Raw genomic sequence first — 24,791 nt, 5'->3', positions numbered from 1 at the left:
TGCTGTTTCAAGTGTTTATTTAGTGTAGCAGTATACCAAATTAGAGAAGAGTTCTACTTTCTCTTCTGGGGACCCTTCAAATGCTATTAAAATGGATTGATCCTCATGTATAAACAGGTTGGTTATTGTGTTGCCTTTTACATATAATTCTTACCCAATGTCTATCTTCCTTCCTTGTTGTTAGAACTGTTTGGGGGAGGAAGAGACCTGTTCCACCTTTCCTCTTAGTAATCTCATACAAAATTTCTGCTTTTGCTTGTTTTACGGTTAGCTCAGGGGTAAGAAAACTACCACCCATAAGCTATAGCTAGCCCACCACTTGGTTTTTTTATATGGCCTGTGAGTCAAGAATGATTTTTATGGCTTTATAATTTTTTTTATGATTGAAATTTCTTTTATGATTGAAACAAAAATCAAAAGAACATTTCGTAGTGTGAAAATTATATGAAATTTACATTTTATTTCCGTAACATTTATTGGAACATAGCCATGATTTGTGGCTGCTTTCTCTGCACAAGGGCGGAGTTGAGTAGTTGCAACGGAAACCATAAGGCCTGCAAAGCTTAAAATATTTACTATATGGCTCTTTACAGAAAAATTTTGCTGACTCCCGGCCTAGCTGATTGTTTGCACATGGTACTGTTCCTTCTTTTCCTTTTTCCCATGAGAGGTTATACTTTGATAATATATGCATGAATAGTTTTTCCTGAACTACAAAATCATCTTGGATAGTTTCTTATAGAGATGAAAGCTTTCTTCTACTTTGAATTTAATGATAGATTCTAGAGACCAAAAGTTTGGATCTCTCATTTGAATTAGGAGTATCTGATCAAGCTGGAACATTCAGTTCCCAATGTTAACTGTCTTTCTCTATCTCTTTCTCTATTTTTTTTACATATCCCAAATACTATTACCAATTATAAGACACGAAAACATTTGCAATTGATAGATTTACTCAGGCTCTCTTTAGTTTGAAATGCCTAACAAGGAGTTAAGCTATATTACTTTGTTGTGTTGTGTAACTTATGTTATTTGTCTTTACATGGGAGAACGAGACCAAAATACTATATTAAAGCAACCTTCTATATTTGTAGCTAGAAATCACTTTAAGATCTTTCTAAAACAGAACAAAATACAACTTTAGATTTCTCCCAGAGTTAAAAGTGAGGATTGTATATGTCAAGAACAACCATCTTGCTTTATAAGATCCTGGGTTATAAGACCCTTCAACCTCTATCACCCAGGTTAGAGTGCAGTGGCATGATCATACCTCACAGCAACCTCAAACTCCTGGGCTCAAACAACACTCCTGCCTCAGCCTCCCGAGTAGCTGGGACTACAGACATGCGCCACTACACCCTGGTAATTTTTTAAATTTTTTGTAGAGACAGGTCTGGCTATGTTGCTTAGGCTGATCTCAAACACCTGGCCTCAAGCAATCCTCCCACCCTGGCCTCCCGAAGTGTAGGATTACAGGCATGAGCTGCTGGGCCTGGCCCCTCTTTGGAATTTTTATAAGTACTGCAACCTTTGCTTCATTGCAATTGGCTAAGTACCTTGGTAGGTTGATCATATAATTTCTCAAATCAGGACCATTTCTCAAACCATTATATCCATTCCTTATAGCCTTAAAGTACAATAAAATTTTTAGTATATCCACTGGGTATAAGCTCTATTCAAAATATCTCAAGAACAGTCTGTTACTATTCAATGCTATTACTGAAGTCTAGGCTTTATTCCTGCACTTGAAGGATATTCTTAATTTCCCCATACATTCTAAGAGTGAAAGGGGCACTGATTTCCTGGAACCCCAGGACACCAGGCATAAACTGGGCCTGACCTGATAGAAACAGGATGTAAGAGCCCCTTAACTTTAGGAAGAGGCAAGTTTCTGCTATTTTAACATACTATCTCTAAATGATTGGTCCCAACCAGAAAGTAGAGGTAACAGTGAACTTAGCCTAGATAAAAATCTGTCAAACACTCAGATTCTTTCTGAATGTAAACATGAAGTAGTACCCCTAATTATTTCAGTAATTAGGATTTTTTCCTTCATAATTTAGAAGCACAAATGGCATTTACTTTGGTCATAATAAAGTGATGGCATATTAAACTTCTATTCAAATATGTAGATGAAAGTTTTTGTATTTACTTAAATATTGACCACATACTTACAACATTTTATTCAAGAGTCATGTAGAAAAATGAGGTTGAAGACAAACTTTATTTACATAGAGATAATAAGGATCTCAATAACTCAAATATTGAATAATTAAGCTTTGGGTTGACTAGAAGTCCATGATTCACCAATCCTGTTTTATAGAGCCAGTATAAAACTACATTTGGTATTTTCCCTCAGTTCTCTGGTATTCTTGAAGCTTGCAAAGATTCAGAACACTTTAATGATAGCTTGTTGAACAGCAACAGAAATGAGATGATGTACTTAGAGGTCAGTCTCTCACAAAGAAGACATTATATCCAAGTTCTGTTAAAGCCCCAGCCAATAAGGCCCATAAAGGAATGAAGACATAGGACAGATTCATGGTAGTAAACTGTTCCAGCTTAGCACAGAGTGCAAGGCAGAAGGCTAATTTAAGTAACATTGCAATAAGGTACCAGGCTTTTTTTTTAATATGGTGTGATCCATGTCGAGGGTCAAAGCCAGACTTACACCGCCCAGCCATTTTCACAATCAGCATGACAAGAAGGATAGTGTCAAATATCCAGACTGGAATAAATATGAGGAACCAGTTCCAAGGTGCCTTCTCATCCAGTTTCAACACCAACATGATCAAGAAGAGTAATGTGAAAAGCCAGGTGAGTAGTACTCTCTGAGCCAAGGACATTCTCATTTAAACAGTTTAAAGAGGCTGTTGCAGGGTCGAAAAAAGGGAAATACACCCTAAGAGAAGGAAAAAAAGTCAAGATTGTTTTTATACCAGGAAAAAAAAATATCATTTCCATTCCTAGCAAACAAAACTGGCTCTTTCCCACTCACTGACTTCCTTATTTTAAAAACATTCTACCAGTCTTCCTTTCAAAACCTCTATAACTTACAGCAGTCACTGACATTATATCCATCATTCATTCTAGCCCAAGACAAAGTACAATAACATTTTTAGTGTATCCACTGGGTATAAGCTCTATTCAAAATATCTCAAGAGCAGTCTGTTCCTCTTCAACAGACTTGGTATCACTCAAGTCTAGGCACTCAAGACTTTATTCCTGTACCTGAGGGATATTCTTAATTTCCCCATACATTTACAAATCTGTACTTTTCCATTCAATTTCAAGGGGTACAAAGAAAAATCATTCAAAAAAGTAGTGAAAAAAGAAGTGGTGGTATCAAGCCAAGAGAGGAGAGTTTTATAAGGAGGGAGTGGTTAAAAAAAACTGAAAGGACATCAAGTAGAATTAAGATTGTAAAGAAGTTGTTGGGTTAAGTGATATATTACCAGAAGGCATTGATAATGCTGGGTTTTCACATAGTTTAATCTATGGGTCTTATATTCTTAAATCTTATTTTCTCATTAAAATTCTTACAAATATCAATTTTTTTGTCTAAGATTTTTCTCTTTTTTTTTCCTTTTGATAATTCTCACTGTATGTTTTTGGTTGTGGTATGTAGATTTTTTTTTTTTTAACTACTTGCTATCCAATTAGCATTCAGGACCACCTAGTAAGTTTTGAATTTTTGTGATGATGAGATGCTACATTCTATAATTGAGGCTATTTCTTATATCACTATTCTATCTCACCGATCTATATATTTCTGCTTTGCACTAATACTGTATGACTTGCCATTGCTCTAGAATATGTCCTAATATCTGGAACAATTAGTACTTATTCACTGTTATCTTTTCCAGAATATTTTCTATTTTGCCCCTTCATTTTTTCAATGCTAAAATTGCTAAGCTAATTCTTAAAACTTGGAATTTTGATTGGGAATGCATTAACTTATAACTTAGCTTAGGTATAAACATTTATTATATTTAATCTTCACATATAGGTTTATGTTTCTCCACTTAATCAAGTTTTTTATACCAGCCTTTGTGACCATTTGGAAAAAGGGTAAGTAAAATGGGAAGTCAAATGCCAGACTGCATGCAGTTGGGTGAGGAGTTAACAGAAGGTAAAGAAATGGAGACAGTTGAGAACATTTTATTCCCTCAGATATTTGGAGAAAAGAAAATAAAAGATAAGATGTGAAACTAAGATAGGGAGAGAACATATGAAAATTGAGAGAATTTCAGGAAAGGAGGAATCTAATGATTATTAGCTTGGGGAAATAAGCCACTGGGGAATGAAAGCCTGAAGATGAGATCTACTTGATAGAAAAAGATCTGAAGATGGTAGGAATAGGAACTAAAGCATGGCTGGGAAAAGTTAGGAGTAAAGATGCAGGAAGATAGGAAACAAGGAAAAGGTAAACTGGCTACCTGAACCAAATACCTTATACTAGAGTGCTCAATTATATTTTAGTACTAACTTTGATGTACTCTGCAACATCTCTACTACTATGTTTCCCCGAAAATAAGACAGGATCTTATATTTATTTTTCCTCAAGAAAACTCCCTAGGGCTTATTTTCAGAGATCTGTTATTTTTTTAAGTACGGTACAACAATCTACATTTATTCAAAGATAGTAAAAGTAAAATGAGTAAAATGGCAGCCACAGCTTTCCTTGTTCCTTCCTGGGGACACACAATACCTAAACCAGAGCATCCCGCTCCTCACTTCACTGAGGAGACTTTCCTCTTAAAGTCTCAGCTTGCAACACGCACAGGATGGCCAGGGCCTGATGGGGAGCCAGCCTTGGTGGGGCTGCCCGCACCTTTCCGGTCACTTCTGGGATAGTAGCTGTCACGATGGGGCAGCTGAGAAGGGCTGCTTATCTTTACAGCTCTGCAACAAAATGCATGGGTTGTGCAGAAAGGCTGCATAGCCATGCCCATCACTAGATCTTATTTTCCGGGTAGGGCTTATATTGCGCAAATGCTTAGAAATCCTGCTAGGGCTTATTTTATGGGTAGGTCTTATTTTCCAGGATACACGGTACTATAAATAGTGGGTGGCTATCATGGTGCATGAGTACACATTTGTTTTATTTCAATAGGTAGGTATGAGTCTCCTCTTTGCCCTTATACCCATCTACTTGCACTTGTTTACTTAACTGGCAGATGCTTCATACTGCTGTGCTTTTGCTCCCAGGAAGGCATTTTCTGTGCTGGCCTTCTTTTCCTGCCAGAGGCTACCATATAGTGGGATGTGGAACTGAATTTGGAAGGAAGGGAAGAGGTATGCCTGCTGATAGGTAACTATAGTTGAATTTCATCCTATAAATTGTTTACCCAATCCCGATCTCCAATCTATCTGGCTGTTCTTGTGAACTTTTTAAAAGTTTACAATAATACAGTTGCTTAAACACAACCTTTCCATCTGTCATCAGATGAGACAAGCTTCATATTTTCTCATAAAGAACTGAGTAGCAACTGGTCATAGGAAGGGTGTCTACACTCACCACAGGTTCTTTAGGACTGGAAGTGAAAGGATGCAAAGAACATAATCCTATTGCAGCTATAAGCTTTATAATGTGATGTGCAACAAAGTTCTGTATGCACTTGCACGAAAATACCCTCGATGGGGAAGCACTCTGATGATATGTAAATGATGACTGAAGGATATAGGTTTGTATGCTGAGGTACAATGATGACATACGACCCCAATTTTACATTTACATCTTCATCAATTTAAGCAGTCGCATCTATTTCCTACTACTATTCTCCTTTCTCCTCATGGGAGAAATGAGTTCTCCAAAACAAAAATTTGCTCAACAAAAATGTTTCCAATTTAAGGTGGTTATTTCTGGTTCCAGGAAGATAGTTAAGTATTTGTTCATATGATTCTTTATCCATTGTTAACACATTAGGAGTTGCCCCCATATGGAAATATAGAGCCCTGCCCACATCACCTGCGTCTCAGTATCTTCCCTTACTTCCCTTCTCTCGGAACTGCCAGTACTCTTCCAAGTGAACTCGCCTCATCCCCAAGACAGTTGTGCTTAACGAGCCCATAAATAATTATTCATAATGAGTCGCTTTCAAAGGCTTGTGCTGCAACAACCTTGGCCATTCAAAGGGACAGCCTTCTGCTTACAACTTGGCTGACCTGGGGGCCTACGCGTCCCTGGAACTTCAGGACCCTCCTAAACTATCCTTGTCCTTTGCCTTCCAACACTGGCGGTCGGCTCGCGGCGCTCTAACCGGACTCCCACCATTCTGGCCTGTGGGCCCAACACATTTTGGAGTTTAACGCGGTTCTTTCACGATGCTGACAGAAGCCCTGGTGCCAAGCAGGTGGGTGCGCGTTTGGGGCAGGGAGTGTGAGGGGTTGGGGGCTGGCCGCACAGCCCACGGAGGCACCGGGAGGCCAGCACTGGGGCACGGCAGGGGCCAAGGCCGAGCCCCGGACTCACCTGGCAGCGCCGCTGGCCGGAGAGTGGAGAGGGACGCGAAGATCGGGAAATTCGCCAGTTTGGATCCTTGTCCTTTTCCACACTTTTCCCCCCATTAAATCCAGAACCCGTCACATGATAATTAAGAAAAAGATTCAGTTCCGCCTCCCAGAACGGCCGCGGTAGAGGATCTCTCAGTTCTACCTCAGTGCCGCGCCCACATCCGGGGCTGGTTCTCGCCGCCACGGAGCCTACCCTATAAGGTACAGAGGACGCCAATCTGGGTTCAGAGGCCCCTCTCCCCGCGGTAATTGGACCGTTTGTCCGCCAGTGCAAAGCAACCGACCTTTCCTTAATTCGGGTTCGACAAAAAGGCGGTAATAAAAAAAAAGAAACCCACTGGGCCCGCCTCTCTACTGCTACGGGTTAAGAGGAAAGTCAGTCCAATCTCAGCCTGGAGTTTCCGTGGTCCCATTGGGCCGAGAGATGCCAATCAGACCAGCCAGAGCTAGGCCCCGCCCCCTCTGGGCGCCCCGCCCCCCCACGGGTCCTCCCCGCCCGCGCGCGGAGACTGCAGGCTGCGGCGCAAAATCCTGCGGGAGGGGGGCGGGGCGACGCTCCGCAGGCAGGGCGCCCGCCGGCAGCCTCGTTGTGGCTCCTCGGGCTCCAGCGGCAGCAGCGGCGTCCACCCCAGCCGCCTCCTAGGGGCGCGGCGCCCGCTCCCACGGTAAGAGCGGCATCACCTCGGCGCTTGGGTGGGCTGTGTGGAGGTCGTCAGGTTCTGACGGAATCTCGAGGATGGATCTAGACGAGGGAGGAGAGCGGCCGGCGGGATGGATGTGGGGGCTGCGGGGCTAACGCGTCGCCCTCCGCCACCGGTGACTTCCCCAGCAGTCTCCGGTACCTGTGGGCCCGGGTAAGCCGCGACCCCCTCCCATCATCTGGCCGGTGGCAGAGGCTCAGCTTTTCTCCTCCCAAGCCCACGCTGTCCCCAAGCCGTGGTGGTGATGGGCCGAAGCCCAGCTTCGCCGCCCTCACTGGTGCCGCCGTGCCCGCCCCTGTGCTCCCTCCCCAAACCCCTCTTCTTTGCTTCCTTCCCTTGGCACTGTGCTGAGGGGGTCGGGTCCTGGAAGGGCGTGCAGGGGTGTCGGGTGGCCGCGCGCGGGCGGGCGGGGAGAGGTCAGCTAGCGGCCGGAGGAGCGGGCTTTGGAGGAGGGGGCGGCGGCTCTGCGCGCCGGACGCAGGCTGGGAAGAAGGGTCGCTGTCCTCCCTGCCCCCGCTGAGCAGGCGGCAGTTTAGTTTTCCGACCCCCAACGCTGACTGCGGATTGGGTGCTGAAATACTACGCACGGGCCTTAAGGGCTATTTTTCCCAGCTGGAACAATACCATGGTCCACCGGCGTGCTTATTAACCTTTCCTTATTTTTATCTGCCTAATGTTGACAGCCAGCATTCTGGTATTGTTCTTTTGAGTCAAGGCTTTCTAACTTAACACGTCCTTGTATAACTTTAGGGTTCATTCTGTCACTGATCTGTCGCCGTTATTATTTTGAGCCTAGCAAAAACAAGGAACTGCTTTATATTAACGTATACTAGCCAGGGAAGTATGGAATCTGGAACAATTTATTAATCTCAGTATGTACTTTCTATGCCAAATAATTTTTAAATTGGTGGTGAATATATTAAATATTTTGTAATTTACAGTTGCTGTCTTTGTTAGTGGTATATCCTCCTTACTTTGAGATTACTTTGTGTGATACTTTGATCTTAGAGTTTTTGGTAAGCTTTCACCAGATATTTTTAAACGTTTCTTTCCTTTCTATTTCCTGTGACACTTTAGTTATAGACTTAGTATTTGAACTTGTTTTTAAGTGTTTTTGTAAAATTTGTTTTCTTTCAAACTGGACTTCTTAAAATAACATTTTTAATGTTGGAAGGGGAATTCTGAGAATTTGGAAACTATGCACTTAACCTAAAGAGCCATAAAATAGCATAACCATTTGAAATCCTAACTTGGATTTTGTGTACAGCCTGCTAATTTTAAGAGATGGAAATAGGTATGCCTTGTCAGTTGTAGTGGCTCAGTCTCCAGATTCTAGAGGAAAGAAATCTGGAGGTATGAGGAGAATGAGCCGTGTCTGGGACCAGAAACAAAGTGGTTCCAGGAAAGTTTTTTGCTCCAGAAATAGCCTGCCTCCCACACAGGTTAGTTGTCTGCGTGCATCAGACATTATTAAGTTAGGCGTTAGTGAGGTGGGGAATGTCTGTGTTCCAATTTTCAGCATTTTCTGGTAGAGCATGAAAATGTTCTAAGCAAATCAAATATAGTGTACAATGGAGGCATTCTTGTACAGTCAAGCCTCCAAGAGTAAACTGTTTTTAAACCTAAACTGGACAATTGGCCCTAAAAATGAACAAGGTGACCTACATAATTTTTAAACAAACATTTTTGATTTATCCATTTAATGCCAAATTACAAGGAATTTATAGTGAAAAAAACTAGACTGATCCAAAGAAAATGTAGTGTGGCATATAGAGAAAATAAGCGTCAAAAAATAGTTGAACTACTGCTATATTATGAGGTAGGTACTGTGATTACTGTCCTGCCTATTTTATAGATGAGTTAACCAAGATTTACGTTACTCATTTGTTCAAGATTTCTTCACTGGTGAGTTGGTGGAGGTAGGATTCACATCCAAGTAATCTGATTCCAAAGCCTATGTTTCAAGCCATTATGCTTTACTACCACAGTAAAATTGGCTTCTTAGAGACTTTGTAGAAGGAGACTAATCAGTGGAAATAATGCTGCAAAACCATGAACTGAATCCAGCATTGTACATATTTAGTAACACTTTGAGATCACTGTATAATAGGCACTGTTGAATATTGCTGAGGATATAGGGATGAGTAACCTTCTTTTCTTTGAGAAGCATCCATTTAGTGGTAGAGATAGATATTTGAACTCATGATGACAATACAATATAATATATAGGTTGACAATCCCTAATCCAAAAATCCAAAATTTGAAATCTGAAATACTCCAAAATCCAAAACCTTTTGATTGCCAACAAGACTCCACAAGACATCTTGTCACATGTAACAGGTTGCATTCAAATTCAGTCAAAACTTGGTTTCATGAACAAAATTATTTAAAATATTATATAAAATTACCTTCAGGCTATATGTGTAAGGTATAAATGAAACATAAATGAGTTTCATGTTTAGACTTGGGTTCCATCCCAAGATATCTCATTATGTATATGAAAATATTGCAAAATCTGATAAAGTCCTAAATCCAAAGCACTTCTGGTCCCAAGCATTTTGGTAAGGGATAATTATTATATACAACATTTATAACTGTAAGAGAGTACTGTAAAGCCTGTGCTTTCATAGGAAGAGGAGTCAAAGTATAGACAGGTCAGGTGTTGTGGCTCACGCTTGTAATCCTAGCACTCTGAGAAGCCTAGGTGGGAGGATGGCTTGGACTCAGGAGTTCGAGACCAGCCTGAGCAAGAGCAAGACCCTGTCTCTACTAAAAGTAGAAAAAATTAGCAGGGTACGGTGGTGCATGCCTATAGTCCCAGTTACTAGGGAGGCTGAGGCAGGAGAATTGCTTGAGCCTTAGAGTTTGAGGTTGCAGTGAACTATGATGATGCCATTGCACTCTATCCCAGGCAACAGAGTGAGACTCTGTCTCAAAAATAAATAAATAAATAAATACGTTTGGGGATTGTTTATAAAAGAAGAATCCCAAAGTGACTGTTGCCATCTCTTAACCCCTTTACCTTGTCTGTAGCCACATGGAGTCAATATTGCAAACTCCCTTTTGCATATATGTTGACTGTCTTTTCTTAACCCGTGCTTGAGACATGATACTGGGACAGAATGCATTAAATTGGGACTGCCCCTGCAAATTTGAGAAAGTCTCAGGCTTATATCTTCCTCTAAGGATGGCACAGAGCCATACATACTCACATTGAATTTATAAATGTGGAACATCACTTGGTGGCCTGAATCATATGACTAAATTGAAAATATAAATATTTATGACATTTAGGAAAACTGCATTTTTAGTCTAGCTTGTTAGCCTCATAGAAATTGCTAAAATGATACATAATACAGAGAGGTTTTCATATGGGAACAACTAATTGCTTCCTAGAACAGGTACTTTTAGAGCACTAGGAAAGAACTTCATACTGGACTTCATTCTAGGTAGTGAACAGGAACTGGGGCAGGAAATAGCTGTGGCTGAACCACTACCTGATAATAATCATAACATGATTAAATTTGACATTTAATGAGAGGAAGTAAAGGGGAAAAAAAAGCACATAGTATGCAACTTTCCAGTTGAGAAACAGCAAGGGAAAGGGGCTATTAAAAGTACATGTACAGAAATTTTGAAGACATGTAGTTGGCACTCCTATTTGTTGCATGAATGAAAGTACTTAGTAAAACATTCAGTAGAGGGTCTGTAACAGCAAAAAATTTGGGAAAGTTATGTGACATGAGTTTTTGTGCTCTGTAGAACTAGACTCAGGTCCCAATTCTTTTATCTACCAGTTGTGTGACTTTGGACTCATTATGTAATCTTTTTAAGGTTCAGTTTCATTTATTCATAAAATGAGATACCTACTTTGCAAGATTTTGAGAATTAAATGAGATATGTAAAGCACTTGATATGTAAAGTGCTTGGCTTACAATAGTTGCTCAAAAAATGGTTGTTGCAATTATTTGGCTAATTTGAACAGATTTTTAAATTTTTTTTTTTTTTTTTTTTTTTTTTTTGAGACAGAGTCTCGCTTTTGTTGCCCAGGCTAGAGTGAGTGCCGTGGCGTCAGCCTAGCTCACAGCAACCTCAAACTCCTGGGCTCGAGCGATCCTTCTGCCTCAGCCTCCCGGGTAGCTGGGACTACAGGCATGCGCCACCATGCCCGGCTAATTTTTTATATATATCTGTTGGCCAATTAATTTCTTTCTATTTATAGTAGAGACGGGGTCTCGCTCTTGCTCAGGCTGGTTTTGAACTCCTGACCTTGAGCAATCCGCCCGCCTCGGCCTCCCAAGAGCTAGGATTACAGGCGTGAGCCACAGCGCCCAGCCTAGATTTTTAAATTTTAAATGCAGTTCTGAAATAGAATAAGGAAAGTCAGAAAATGGCAAACAAGCAACTAAAACCCTAAAAAGAGCTAATAAGATTTAACAGGCAGAATTGAATAAAGAATCATTGCATTCACATATAAAAGAAGGAAAAATATAGGTAGAGAGCTTCACATTCTCAAATTTTTTTCTGAAGAAAGTAAGTCAGAATCATTAAACCAGGTATGGTGAGTAAATAGGGTTTTGCTATTCTAAATGATAATGAAAAAATATCACTGAAATAGGGTCACAGTGCCATGAATTAAGTATTTAAGGAAAGGGACTTGTTTTCTCAAATCTCTTAACCACTTTCTTATTTATTCCTAAAATTTTTTAACAGAGAAAAGCAATTAATTGTACTGTTATAGAGAACATTTTAATTGCAAGTAATCCAGGAAGACAGAGCGGTCTAATTTAACTACACAGATTTTCTAAGTATTTATTCCATATATCCCATTGTCTACTATATATCTTTTGGGTGCTGAATGTATCATTTGTTGAAAAATAGACGTATTTTCTCTTGTTCCCACATCTGTTTTACTCTTGTATTCCCTTTTCTAATGAGTAGTTCTTCTGGTATTCAAGCCAAGAATCATGGAGTGTTCTTGTTCTTCCTGACCACATCTTTCATGTCCGGAAAGTCACCACATCTGATTATTTTCTCTACTAATTATCTATCTTTCATTTATGCCCTGTTCCAACACCCACAATTAAATAAAAAAAAAAAAAAAAACAACAAACAAACCATTGCCACTGGCTTAGCTCAGGCCCTCATCAATCTCCCCAAATTGTTGTTGTTGATTTTGTTACTTTTAATTTATCCTCATACTAATCAATTTTTTCTTTTTTGAGACAGCCTATTGCCTAGGCTGGGGCGCCATGGCACAGTTGTAGCTCACTGCAACCTCAAACTCCTGGGCTCAAGTAATCTTTGCACCTATGCCCCCAAATAGCTAGTACTACAGGCACATGCCACCACACCAGGCTAATTTTTCTTTCTTTTTGTAAAGATGGGATTTCACTATGTTGCCTGGGCTGGTCTCAGACTCCTGGCCTCCAGTGATTCTCCTTTGTTGGCCTCCCAAAATGCTGGGATTACAGGCATGAGCCACCACACCTACCTGTCCTCAGTTCTTCATGCAGCTTCCTTCAGAATGATTTTGCTGAAATACTGATATAATCATATCAAAATTATGTTCTTAGTGTCTGCATGTGATGGTTGATAAATATTGATCCATCAATGCATCTTAAACTTCAGGCAATACTAAATGACTTGCATATCTAGGCCTGGAGTTTTCTTTGTGAGAAGGACTTTAATTAATCTAAGTTTTGAATTCATTGTCATGAAATTGTTCATAATCTTTTATTATCTTTTTAATGTCTATAATGTAATATCTATAGTGATATCCTCTGTCTTATTCCTGACTCTGGTTATTAGTGTCTTTTCTCCTTTTTCTCTTGTTTTGGCTAGAGGTTTATTAATCTTGTTTTACTGATTTTTTTCAACAACTCATCTTTTGGTTTTCTATATTGATTTTCTGTTCTCAGTTTCATTGATTTCCATTCTTTATTATTTCTTTTTCTTCTATTTGCTTTGCGTTTTATTTGCTTTTGGTTTGCTAGACCCTTAAGATTGATGATGGCCAGGTGCAGTGGCTCACGCCTGTATTCCTGGCACTCTGGGAGGCCAAAGTGGGAGTATTGCTTGAGGCCGGGAGTTGGAGATCAGCCTGAGCAAGAGCTAAACCCCATCTCTACAAAAAGTAGAAAAATTAGCCAGGTGTGGTGGCATGTGCCTGTAGTACTAGATATTTGGGGGAATAGGGGGCATGGATTACTTGAGCCCAGGAGTGTGAGGTTGCAGTGAGCTATGATGATGCCACTGCACTCTCTAGCCAAGGCAATAGAGCGAGACTCTGTTTAAAAAAAAAAAATTGATGCTTAGCTCATAATTTGAAACCTTTATTCTCCTCTAAAATGAGTGTTTAATAAAATTCTTCTCTGAATAGTGTTTTGACTGCATCCCATCAATTTTGATATATGTTTTCATTTTCATTCATGTTCAAAATCCTTGCTAATTTCCTTTGTGATTTCTTTGACCTCACTGGTTATTTAGAAGTATGTGGATGAGTTTCCAAATATTTGGGGATTTTTAAAGATTTCTTTATTTTTAGTTACTGATTTCCAGTTTAATTTCACTATGATCAAAGAACATAAATTGTATGATTTGAATCATTTTAAATTTATTGAGACTTGATTTATGGCCCAGAATATGACCTGTCTTGGTAAATGACTCATGCACTTGAGAAGAATATTGGGTGGAGTGTTCTGTAATTGTTAGTCAAGTTGGTTGATAGGATTGTTCAAGTCTTCTATATCCTTGCTGATTTTCTGTCCGATTGTTTGATCAATTTTTGGGATAATAATGTTGGATCTTTCTAATTGTAGACTTGCTGATTTCTCTGTGCAGTTCTGTTGGGTTCTGCTTCATATATTTTGAAGTTCTGTTGTTAGGTGCCTGCATATTTAGAATTGCTATGATCTTTTCATATATTGGATCCCTTAATCATTGCGAAATAGCCCTCTTTATTGTTGGTAATATACTTTGCTTTGAAATCTACTTTGTATGGCAATTCTAGCTTTCTTTTGATTAGTGTTAGCATGGTATATCTTTTTCTATCCTTTTGCTCTTTATCTATTTTTATGTTTTTGCTTAAAGTGGTTTTCTGATAGACACCATATAGTTGGGTCTTGCTTTTTAAAATCCAGTTTCCTAATCTGCCTTTTAACTTAAATCATTTATTAATAAATTTAATGTGATTATTAAAATTGTTGTTAAGTTTAAATCTACCATCTTGCTATTTTTTTATTTATCCCATCTGTGCTTTTTGCTTTCTTTTGGATTATTTGAATATTTACAGATTATTTAAGTATTTACTCTGTGGTGTCCTTTGATGCACGTAAGTCTTAAAGTTTGATGTAGTCCTATTTGACTATTTTTGCTTTTGTTGCCTGTACTTTCACTGTCAACTCCAGGAAATCATAGCCAGGTCTAATGTCATAAGGCTTTCTCCTATGTTTTCTTCTAGGAGTTTTATAGTTTTAGGTCTTTAATCCATTTTGAGTTAATTTTTGTATACTGTGTAAGATAAGGGTCCATCTTCAATCTTTCTGCATGTGATTATCCAGTTTTTCAGCACCATTTGTTGAAGAGACTGTTCTTTCCCCCTTGAGTGGTCTTGGTACCCTTGTAGAGTATGGTGACCCATACACAGGGTTTATTTCTTAGATTTGTATTCTATTATATTTCTCTATATGTCTTTATGGTAGTATCACACTGATTATTGCTTAGCAATATGTTTTGAAATCAGGAACTGTGAGTCCTCAAAATTTGTTCTTTTTTAAAAAATTTTTGGCTATTTGTGGTTGTTTAAGATTCAGTATGTTTTTTTTTTTTTTGAGACAGAATCTCACTCTGTTGCCCAGGCTAGAGTGCCATGGCGTCAGCCTAGCTCACAGCAACCTCAAACTCCTGGGCTCAGGTAATCCTCATACCTCAGCCTCCCAAGTAGCCGGGACTACAGGCATGCGCCACCATGCCCAGCTAATTTTTTCTATATATTTAGTTGTCCAGCTAATTTCTTCATATTTTTTTAGTAGAGACAGGGTCTCCCTGTTGCTCAGGCTGGTCTCGAACTCCTGAACTCAAATGATCCCCCTTCCTCGCCTCCCAGAGTGCTAGGATTACAGGAATGAGCCACCGCGCCCAGCATCAGTATGAATTTTAACATGAATTTTTCTATTTCTGCAAAAAAAATGCCATTGAGATTTTGATAGGGATAGCATTGAGTCTGTAGACTGCTTTGGGTAATGTGGACATCTTGACAATATTAAGTCTTCCAATTCTTACATATGGGATTTCTTTCCATTTATTTGAATCTTTGATTTCTTTTAGCAATGTTTTGTATGTGAGAGATGTTTTAATGTGCTTGTTTGCAAATCTTGTCATCTTTGTCATTCTTGGGTCTGTTTCTGTTTTTCTTCCCATTATAGGTTGCATTTTCTTCTTTCTTTGCATGCCTAACTAATTTTTGTTTGGATGCCAGACATTGTGTATTTTATGTTGTGTGATAATTTCTTTGTTATATTTTCTTTGTATTCTTTTAAGTATTTTGAGTTTTATTCTAGGACACAGTTAAGTAACTTGGAAATAGTTTAATTCTCCAAGGCTTGCTTTTTAAGCTTTGGTGAGACTTGAACTTCTTTTAGTACAAGGCTAATTTGGCCTTACTATTGAGGTGATACCCTTCTGAATATTCTAGCTGTTACTCATTATTACAGAGTTTCTCTACTTTGGCTATGAATTATTTACATCCCTGTATCAACTTTGGTAATTGTTCTTCCTGTTGCTTTCTGAAGGTTCTTTCTCTGGCTTTGAGTAATTTTCCTACACATATATGCTGATCAATACTCAGCTGGAAACTTAAGGGGAATCCTCTGCAGAGCTCCAGAGGTGTCTTTATGTAGTTCTCTCCTCTCTGTACTTTGCCTTGGGAACTCCAGCTGCCTTGGTGTTTCTGAATACTCAGATCTGTCTTCCCAACTTGGGAATACTTTTGGGCTGTGTTTTTTTCCTCCTAGCACAGCTTCCTGAAAACTCAGCAGGCAGCACACTTGGGCAATCATAGAACTCACTATTTTGTTTCCACACATTCAGGGATGTACTGCCTATTGCCCAATGTCTTATTTTATCTAATTTTTTAACTTTTAATGGTGGAAAGATTGATCTGGTCCTCATTACTTCATCATGGTTACAAGTTGGATTCCTGTATATTGAGTTTTAAAGTAATAATTTAAATGGAAAATACAAAAGTACCATTTCTAGTATTGCTGTTATTAAGTCCCATGGTTTTATAGTGTGTTAGTATTGCATGGCCAGAACTAGAGTACACCATATGTTTGACTGGCTAAATGTGTTTATGTTCATCTTCTTCAACATTCCTGTTTCACTTGAAATAAAGGTAGGCATGTGTTGTGTGATTAGTTAAAAGGTAAGTAACTAATTGTATTTTCTTATTCTATAACCCTAGTTCTCGACAACAAAACTTTGTGTGTGTGTGTAAAATATGTCTAGATAAATTCTAAGGGAGATTAATGAGATGTCTTTATTGCTTTAAGGAGGCATAATAATTCAATTTTTATCATCATTAGAAAATAATTTCAACATTGACTGAAAATACTAGTATGATCCTATTTGGTTTTTTATATTTATTTATTTATTTTTATTTTTCTTTACCCTATGGGAGCTTTTGCAGATGTATGTATGATCCTATTTTGAAGGGTCAATTTAACTTAACCTTGGAAATAATAGATACAAAAGCCTGTTTTTAAAAAATCTCAAAATGGGATTAAGATGGGTTTAACCTATCTCCTCATTGATTACAGGCAACTAGAATGACCTTTAGCTTTTCTTTTGATGGCAGTGGATTATGTGAATTGCTAAAATCTAAGCACAGGGCTAGTTTTCTTATTTCTACTCTGTATCTCTCTTCCACTACAGCCACATTAAATGAAAAAATAAACTGAATAAAAAGAGGAAAGTTTTATGTATATTAAGTTAAAATATTTTGTGTGTGTTAAGTTTTTGTGTATTAAGTTTTATGACTATTTTGGCATGTAAAATTAACATGAGAAAGGTATTTTAAAAATCAGTTAAAGCTTATAGTTATTTTCTTCTTTTTTATTTTGATATAATTTTAGACTTAAAAAATTTTCAAGAATAATATAAAGAATTCCTGCATATCCTTCACCTAGATTACCCAAATATTAACGTTTTACTACATTTACTTTATCTTTCTTTCTTTCTGGATATATATATACAGATTCGTATGTATTTTTTTCTGACTCTTAATAGTCCTTTAGTCCTACATAATTGAGTTTTTATTTCCCCAAAACAAGATCATTCTCTTATATAAACACAATACAATGATCAAAATCAGGAAATTAACATTTTGTACAATACTACATTCTAATCTACAGATATTGTTCACATTTTTTCCAGTTATCACTGTACTTTTGTGGCTAAAGAAAATCCAGCATCATGTACTGCATTTTGTTGTCACGTCTTTCGAGTTTCTTTTATGCTGAAACAGTTCTTGAACCTATGTTTGTAGTTCATAATGTTGACATTTTTTTAAGTGTCGAGGCCAGTTATTTTGTATTAATAGAATGAACTTTATTTTGATTTTGATTAACTTTTGCTCGTGATTAGGTTCAGGTTATGTAATCTTGATAGGAATCCTACAGACATAATGTTGTATACTTTCCAGTACATTATATGAGGAAGAAAATGCTGTAATTTCTCCTATTACTGGTTATGATCACTTTGATCATTTAGTTAAGAAGATATCTGCCAGGTTTCTCTATGGCGAAATCACTATTTTAATCTTTATAATTAATAAGTACCTGTGGAGAGATACTTTGAGAGTATGTCAGTATTCTACTCTCAAACTTATTGATTAGTTTTAACATCTATTGATGATTCTTGTGTGAATCAGTTATTATCAAGATGGGTGCCAGATTATGGATGGTAGGTATGCTTATTGCTACTGAGGAGTCATTGCTTCTAGGCCCTCTCCATGGACAATAGCTAAGTGTATACATATTTGTATGAGTATATATGTATGTGTGTATGTGTAATACTCCTTTATTTTTAGAAAGGAATATTGAGTTAACCAGTGTCATGACTTCTGAAAATAAAAAAATGAATATAGTCTAAGGCTATATGACCAAGTGATCATATCATTATTAAAATAATTATAGCTCTACTGTGTTTTGTATTCTTCAGATAAACAGATTCTTTTGTTGACCAGCTGGATTCCAGGAATTACTTTAGATCTTATCTGGTGAGGAAGAGAACCTGCATGGTGAGGAGTCAGGAAATCATGTTATTTGGAGAATAGGTGAAGGAGCTGAGAACACATAGTCTGGAAAAAGATTTACAGCAGCATATACTTAGTTGTTTGAAGGCAGAAGAAATGGAACATTTATTCTGTGTTCATTTAGAGTATATACTAATATAGATGAATGGAATTTAAGAGAGATGTAAATTTATCTCTGCATAAGGAAAATTTTGAGGCAAGCTCTCTTCTAATGAAGTGAATGCAGACCTCAAAATCAATTATTATCTCCATTTAGAGGAAAAATGTGCTTATTTTTATGTGATTTGTGCTTTGAGAAGTTGGAACTACTTCAAAGATGTCTGAGTTTGCTATATTTAGTGGCTTAGTCAGTAGTATGTCTCACGAGATGCATCACAAGGAAAGGATTCTGTTCTAAATAAGTGTGAGAAATAATGTGTACATAATCTCCTCTTGGATATTTATAAGGTACAGTAACATGTTAAGGGCTCCAAGAAATCCTCAAGTAAGGAAATTTGTTTGATTTTTTTCTAATCTAGTGGATATAGGAGATAGGTTGGACTACAGATGCAATCTACACCAAGATATTTGATGTCATCACCCAGGAGACTGAGTGAAGACGTCCAAAGACTGAGCTCAGGAAGAAGAGAACAACCATGGAAACCAAGGAGTGGCAAGGGAGGAACAATTGGAAGAGAGCAGTTTCCTAGAAGATAAGTGAATAATTATTCCAGGAGGAAAGAACATAATCAGCTGTGTCCTATACTGCCAGTAGTTTGAATAAGATGAACAATTGAGACCTGACCATTGGATTTAGCAACCGGAAGTCCTCCATGTCCTTAAAGAGAGCTTTCAGGGGTAGTATTAGGGGTAAAAGCATGACTGACTAGATTGAAAAGAGGAAGTAGGAAAGTAGGAGGAAATAGCAAGTTTTGAGCTGTGAAGGAAAAAAGAAATAGAACAGTTTTATTTATTGAGCACCTGTGTATCTTATAGTGCTGAAAAGATTAGGCAACAATGAAAAGAATTAGCTATACATGGCTTAGCTCATGATTCTGGCTTAAATAAGCAGTTACAGTATGTTTATGAAATACTTTTCTCTGTGATGCGGATTTGAATAGAAATCGAAGTATTGGTTGCCTGATTTATTGAAAATTCCTTCAGATTAGAAGAATGTTTTGGAACTAGTGGCTGTTAAATTGTGTTGCATTTCCCAATTTCTGGGCAGTTAAGGCCAGTTGGCTTGGTAGTTAGTAGTAATATGGAGCAAAGCCTCCAAACAATATTTATTAACCCTGAATTGATGATCTGAGTATATTAATAATGGTATTACATAAAATAGTAAGATTTGGTGTTAAGTCATACATTCATCATTTAAAAAATGACCTAGGTTCAAGAATATTCCCTTGTCCTTAGGAAGTATTCTGGTATATTTAAAGCCATATATTCTAATTTTAAATTGGCTACTGTTAACCATGGGGGAAGAAAACATAGGAAAGACAATTTGGCCCTCATTTCTACTTCACCATTAACTTTTCAGATACCTTCTCAGAACTAATTGCAAGCTCAGTCTGTAAGTCCAGTTATAGCAAAGTCTTATTGTTCACAATAGCTGTGTTCTATAAGGTTGTTGCAAACATTGAATTAACCAATACTGAAGCATTGTTCCAGGGGGAATACAGTTAAGTTCCTATGAACCACTAGTCACCACATTTTTGTCAACTGATAATACCTAACCTTGTTTTATATGTTTCCTTTTAAAGATACCTTATTTAATATTTATTGTTGGTTTGTTAATGTTAATATTAAACTCATAGCTAACTGAACTATAATTCATGTCTGAATGAAACTAATCTAAGATACATATTTTCTCCGTAAGACATATTACAACCTTCTTGCACTTAAGAACACTAGACAGCATTTCAGCACTATACATGGGGGCCATTTTAAAACATCAAAATCCCAACAAAGGCCGGGCGCGGTGGCTCACGCCTGTAATCCTAGCACTCTGGGAGGCCGAGGCGGGCGGATTGCTCAAGGTCAGGAGTTCAAAACCAGCCTGAGCGAGACCCCGTCTCTACCATAAAAATAGAAAGAATTTAATTGGCCAACTAATATATATAATATAAAAATTAGCCGGGCATGGTGGCTCGTGCCTGTAGTCCCAGATACTCGGGAGGCTGAGGCAGGAGGATTGCTTGAGCCCAGGAGTCTGAGGTTGCTGTGAGCCAGGCTGACGCCACGGCACTCACTCTAGCCTAGGCAAGAAAGCGAGACTCTGTCTCAAAAAAAAAAAAAAAAAAAAAAAAAAAAAAAAATCCCAACAAAAAGCAAAAAACATAACACTAAATAGACCACCAAAGGACACTTGTTTACAGTATGATAGCTGTCTTGTTTAAGAAGATAGTGTGGCCAGTCACAGTGGCTCATGCCTGTAATGCTAACACTCTAGGAGGTTGAGATGGAAGGATCGCTTGGGGTCAGGAGTTTGAGTCCAGCCTGAGCAAGAGTGAGACCTCGTCTCTACTAAAAATAGAAAAAATTAGCTGGGCATGGAGGCATGCGCCTATGGTTCCAGCTACTCTGGAGGCTGAAGCAGGAGAATCCCTTGAACCCAGGAATTTGAGGTTACAGTGAGCTATGATGACACCACTGCACTCTAGCGAGGGCAACAGAGCAAGACTCTGTCTCAAAAGAAAAAAATATAGAGTGAGCCACTATGAGTATTGATTTTAGCAAGCAGGCAAATTTGCTAATATGGAATCAGTGAAGGTGGCCATCTGATACATTAAGTGAATATTTTGTAATATATTTACATATTTGAATCATACTTATGAATATAAGAATTTCAGTTTACTAAAGCTATAACTATTTGGAAATTGAAATTTAAAACTGGTTTCAATTTGTAATTTTTAAAAATCAAAGTTCTACAGACACATGTTTTCAGAGATAGTTATACAAATGGCAGCCTTAAAGCCCTTTCACACAGTTTCCATTTCCCAGGGGCAAACACTTTCAACTCTTTAAATTGTTATTTTATTTACCTCCATTTATAGAGATACTTGTGTGACTTCCAGTCATTTCTAGGGTCATACAGAAATAGTCACTCACTGGCATAGAGTGAGAAAGTGGATTTATTACTTTAACAGCTTTTATCTAGTCCTCCTAAAGGTGAAACTACTACTTCCAGTGGTGCCTGAAGCACCACTTCCTGAAACTTTTGTTGATTTTGTAATGTAAATTGTGTTAATATTCCTCTTTCTGCACTGTTGCCTTCTGCTTTCTCAGAACTGATTGGTCGGTTACTAGTCACTTATCTTTTTTAAAGCTTCATTTTTGTTCTTTGTTCTTTTTGTCCTTGTGTATATATGTGTTTGCTGTCATTTCAATTACATAAGGTAAGGGAGTTAAGTTAGTGCTTGTGTTTAGTCTGCCGTTTTCTTCTTGGATTTTTTTTTCCAATATTGTAATCACTTTTAATAGTTTGCTCATGTTTCCAATAAATGGGTCCAGGACAGATAATAGGTTTCATTTTGCTCAATTCTACTGTATTCTTTTTTATATACTTTTATTTTTTAATTGAACATAATAATGTACATATTTATGGGATACATACCATGTTTCCCCAAAAATAAGACAGGGTCTTATATTTATTTTTCCTCAAGAAGACACCCTAGGGCTTATTTTCAGGCGATGTGTTATTTTTTTTTAAGTACGGTACAATAATCTATGTTTATTCAAATATAGTTAAGTCATCTTCTTCTGAAACATCATCATAACTCTCCAAACCCCGAATTCCATCCTGAATTTCTTGCGACTCTATTTCCTTTAGAATCATTGGCCCCAATCTCTCATGTCGAGCAGTAGAGTTCTCATGGGGCAGATGAGAAGGGCTGCTCACCTTCTTTACCTCTCTGCAACAAAATGCATGAGTTTTGCAGATACGCTGCATGGCCACACCCATCACTAGGTCTTATATTGCGCAAATGCTTAGAAATCCTGCTAGGGCTTATTTTTTATGGGTAGGTCTTATTTTTGGGAAAACACGGTAGTGGATGTTTCCCTACATAAAATGTACAGTGATCAGATCAGGGTAATTAGCATATCCATCATCTCAAATATATATCATTTTTTTCTGTTGGGAACATTGAATATCCTCTAGCTATTTGAAACTATGTGACATATTGTCATCTTACAGTGTTGTAGAACAGTAGAAGTTATTCCTCCTATCTCACTGTCATTTGGTATCTGTTAACAAATTTCTTCCTATCCCTTCCTTGTCCCTACCCTTCCAGCCTCTACTATCCTCTGTTTATCTTTTACTTCTATAAGATCTTACCTTTTTTTTTCAGCTTCCATATATGAGTGAGAACATGCAGTGTTTCTCAGGAACTTTCTTTCTTTCTGTTCCTGGCTTATTTCACTTAACATAATGTCATCTAATTTTTTGTCCACGTTGCCAGGAATGACAATATTTCATTCCTTTTTATGGCTGAATAGTATTCCATTATATATATATATATATATCATTTATTCATTCATCTGTTGTTAGACACCTAGGTTGATTATATATCTTGGCTATTGTGAATAGTGCTGTAATAAACATATGGGGGTGCAGATGTCCCTTTGATATACTGATTTTCTCTCCTTTGGATAAATGTCCAGCGGTAGGATTGCTGGACCATATGATAGTTCTATTTGTAGTTTTTTGAGGAACCTCCGTACTATTTTCCATTGGCTGTACTACTTTACATTCCCAGCTACAGTGTATTAGAGTTCCCCTTATCTATGCATCCTCACCAGCATTTGTTATTTATTGTCTTATTAGTAATAGCCAACCTGACTTAGGTGAGATAATACCTCATTGTGGTTTTTTATTACTATTTTTTTTTTTTTTTGAGACAGAGTCTCGCTTTGTTGCACAGGCTAGAGTGAGTGCCGTGGCGTCAGCCTAGCTCACAGCAACCTCAAACTCCTGGGCTCAAGCAATCCTGCTGCCTCAGCCTCCCGAGTAGCTGGGACTACAGGCATGCGCCACCATGCCTGGCTAATTTTTTATATATATATATTAGTTGGCCAATTAATTTCTTTCTATTTATAGTAGAGACGGGGTCTTGCTCTTGCTCAGGCTGGTTTCGAACTCCTGACCTCGAGCAATCTGCCCGCCTCGGCCTCCCAGAGAGCTAGGATTACAGGCTTGAGCCACTGCGCCCGGCCCTCATTGTGGTTTTGATTTGCATTTTCCTGATGATTAGTGATGTTGAACATTTTTTCATGTCTTGGCCATTTTTGTGTCTTTTTTGAGAAATGCCTGTTCAGATTATTTGCCCATTTTTTATTGGATTTTTTTCTTTTCTTTTTTTACTTTCGTTTTCTTCCTTTCCTTTCCTTTCCTTTTTCCTTTTTCCTTTCCTTTCCTTCTTTCTTTCTTTCTTTCCTGTTGAGATTTTTGAGTTCCTTGTATATTCTGGATATTAATCCCTGGTTGGATCAATAGTTTGCAGATATTGTCTCCCATTCTGTAGGCTGCCTTTTAACTCCATTGATTATTTCCTTTGCTGTCATGGTTTGACATAATCCCATTTGATATATCAGTTTTAGTTCTATATTATCCCATTTGTTTATCCTGGGCAACATAGTGAGACCCTGTTTTTTAAAAAAAAATTTAAAAATTAGCTGGGTGTGGTGGCATGTGCCTGTAGCCCTAGCTACTAGGGACGATGACGGGGGGAGGATCCCGTGAGCCCAAGAGTTTGAGCCTGCAGTGAGCTATGATTGCTCCATTGCATTTCAGCCTGGGCAGCAGAGTGAGAGCCTGTCTCTTTAAAAAAAAAAACCAACCCATTAGTGTAGTTTTGGTTTTGTTGCCTGTTCTTTTGAGGTCTTATTCATAAAACTTTTTCCCAGACCAAGGTCCTGAAGCATTTCCCCAATGTTTTGTTCTACTAGTTTTATCACTTTGGATCTTACATTGAGGTCTTGATCCATTTTGAGTTGATTTTTATATAGGATGAGAGTTGGACATTTAGTTTCATTCTTCTGCATATAGATATCCAGTTTTCCTAGCACTATTTATTGAAGAGGCTATCATTTCCTCAGTGAGTGTTCTTGGCACCTTTTTCAAAAATCAGTTGGCAGTTCTGGGTTCTCTGTTCTGTTTTATTGGTCAGTGTGTCTGTTTTATGCCAATACTGTGCTGTTTGAGTTACTATAGCTTTGTAGTATATTTTGAAGTCTGGTAGTCTGATGCTTCTAGCTTTGTTCTTTTTAGCTGGATTGCT

At 38.0% G+C, this 24,791-nt stretch overlaps 2 protein-coding genes across 8 annotated transcripts in view; one reads left to right on the top strand and one right to left on the bottom strand.

Annotated features, from left to right (window-relative positions):
* Window positions 1-2,205: 2,205 nt before the first annotated feature.
* TMEM60 (transmembrane protein 60) lies at window positions 2,206-6,766 on the bottom strand. The gene is made up of 2 exons (XM_012747485.2): window positions 6,476-6,766; window positions 2,206-2,902 (listed from the first exon to the last, which is right to left on the bottom strand). The coding sequence occupies exon 2, from the start codon at window positions 2,850-2,852 to the stop codon at window positions 2,451-2,453; it is 402 nt and encodes a 133-aa protein (XP_012602939.1). The 5' UTR covers window positions 2,853-2,902; window positions 6,476-6,766; the 3' UTR covers window positions 2,206-2,450.
* Window positions 6,767-7,002: 236 nt separating this feature from the next.
* PHTF2 (putative homeodomain transcription factor 2) overlaps window positions 7,003-24,791 on the top strand; it is a 111,506-nt gene continuing 93,717 nt past the window's right edge. For 5 of the 7 annotated variants that reach the window (XM_076006493.1, XM_076006492.1, XM_012747437.2 and 2 more), the window contains exon 1: window positions 7,003-7,181. The gene's annotated coding sequence lies outside the window, so the exon portion shown is untranslated. Of the gene's footprint in view, window positions 7,182-7,208; window positions 7,371-24,791 lie in introns of those variants that run through there. The other 2 variants (XM_076006491.1, XM_076006489.1) reach the window with 2 other exon arrangements.

Source organism: Microcebus murinus, chromosome 9 (assembly GCF_040939455.1).
Source record: "Microcebus murinus isolate Inina chromosome 9, M.murinus_Inina_mat1.0, whole genome shotgun sequence".
Taxonomy (NCBI): domain Eukaryota; kingdom Metazoa; phylum Chordata; class Mammalia; order Primates; family Cheirogaleidae; genus Microcebus; species Microcebus murinus.
Note: the sequence above shows the minus strand (reverse complement) of the source record. Positions and strands in the feature narration are given on the sequence as shown.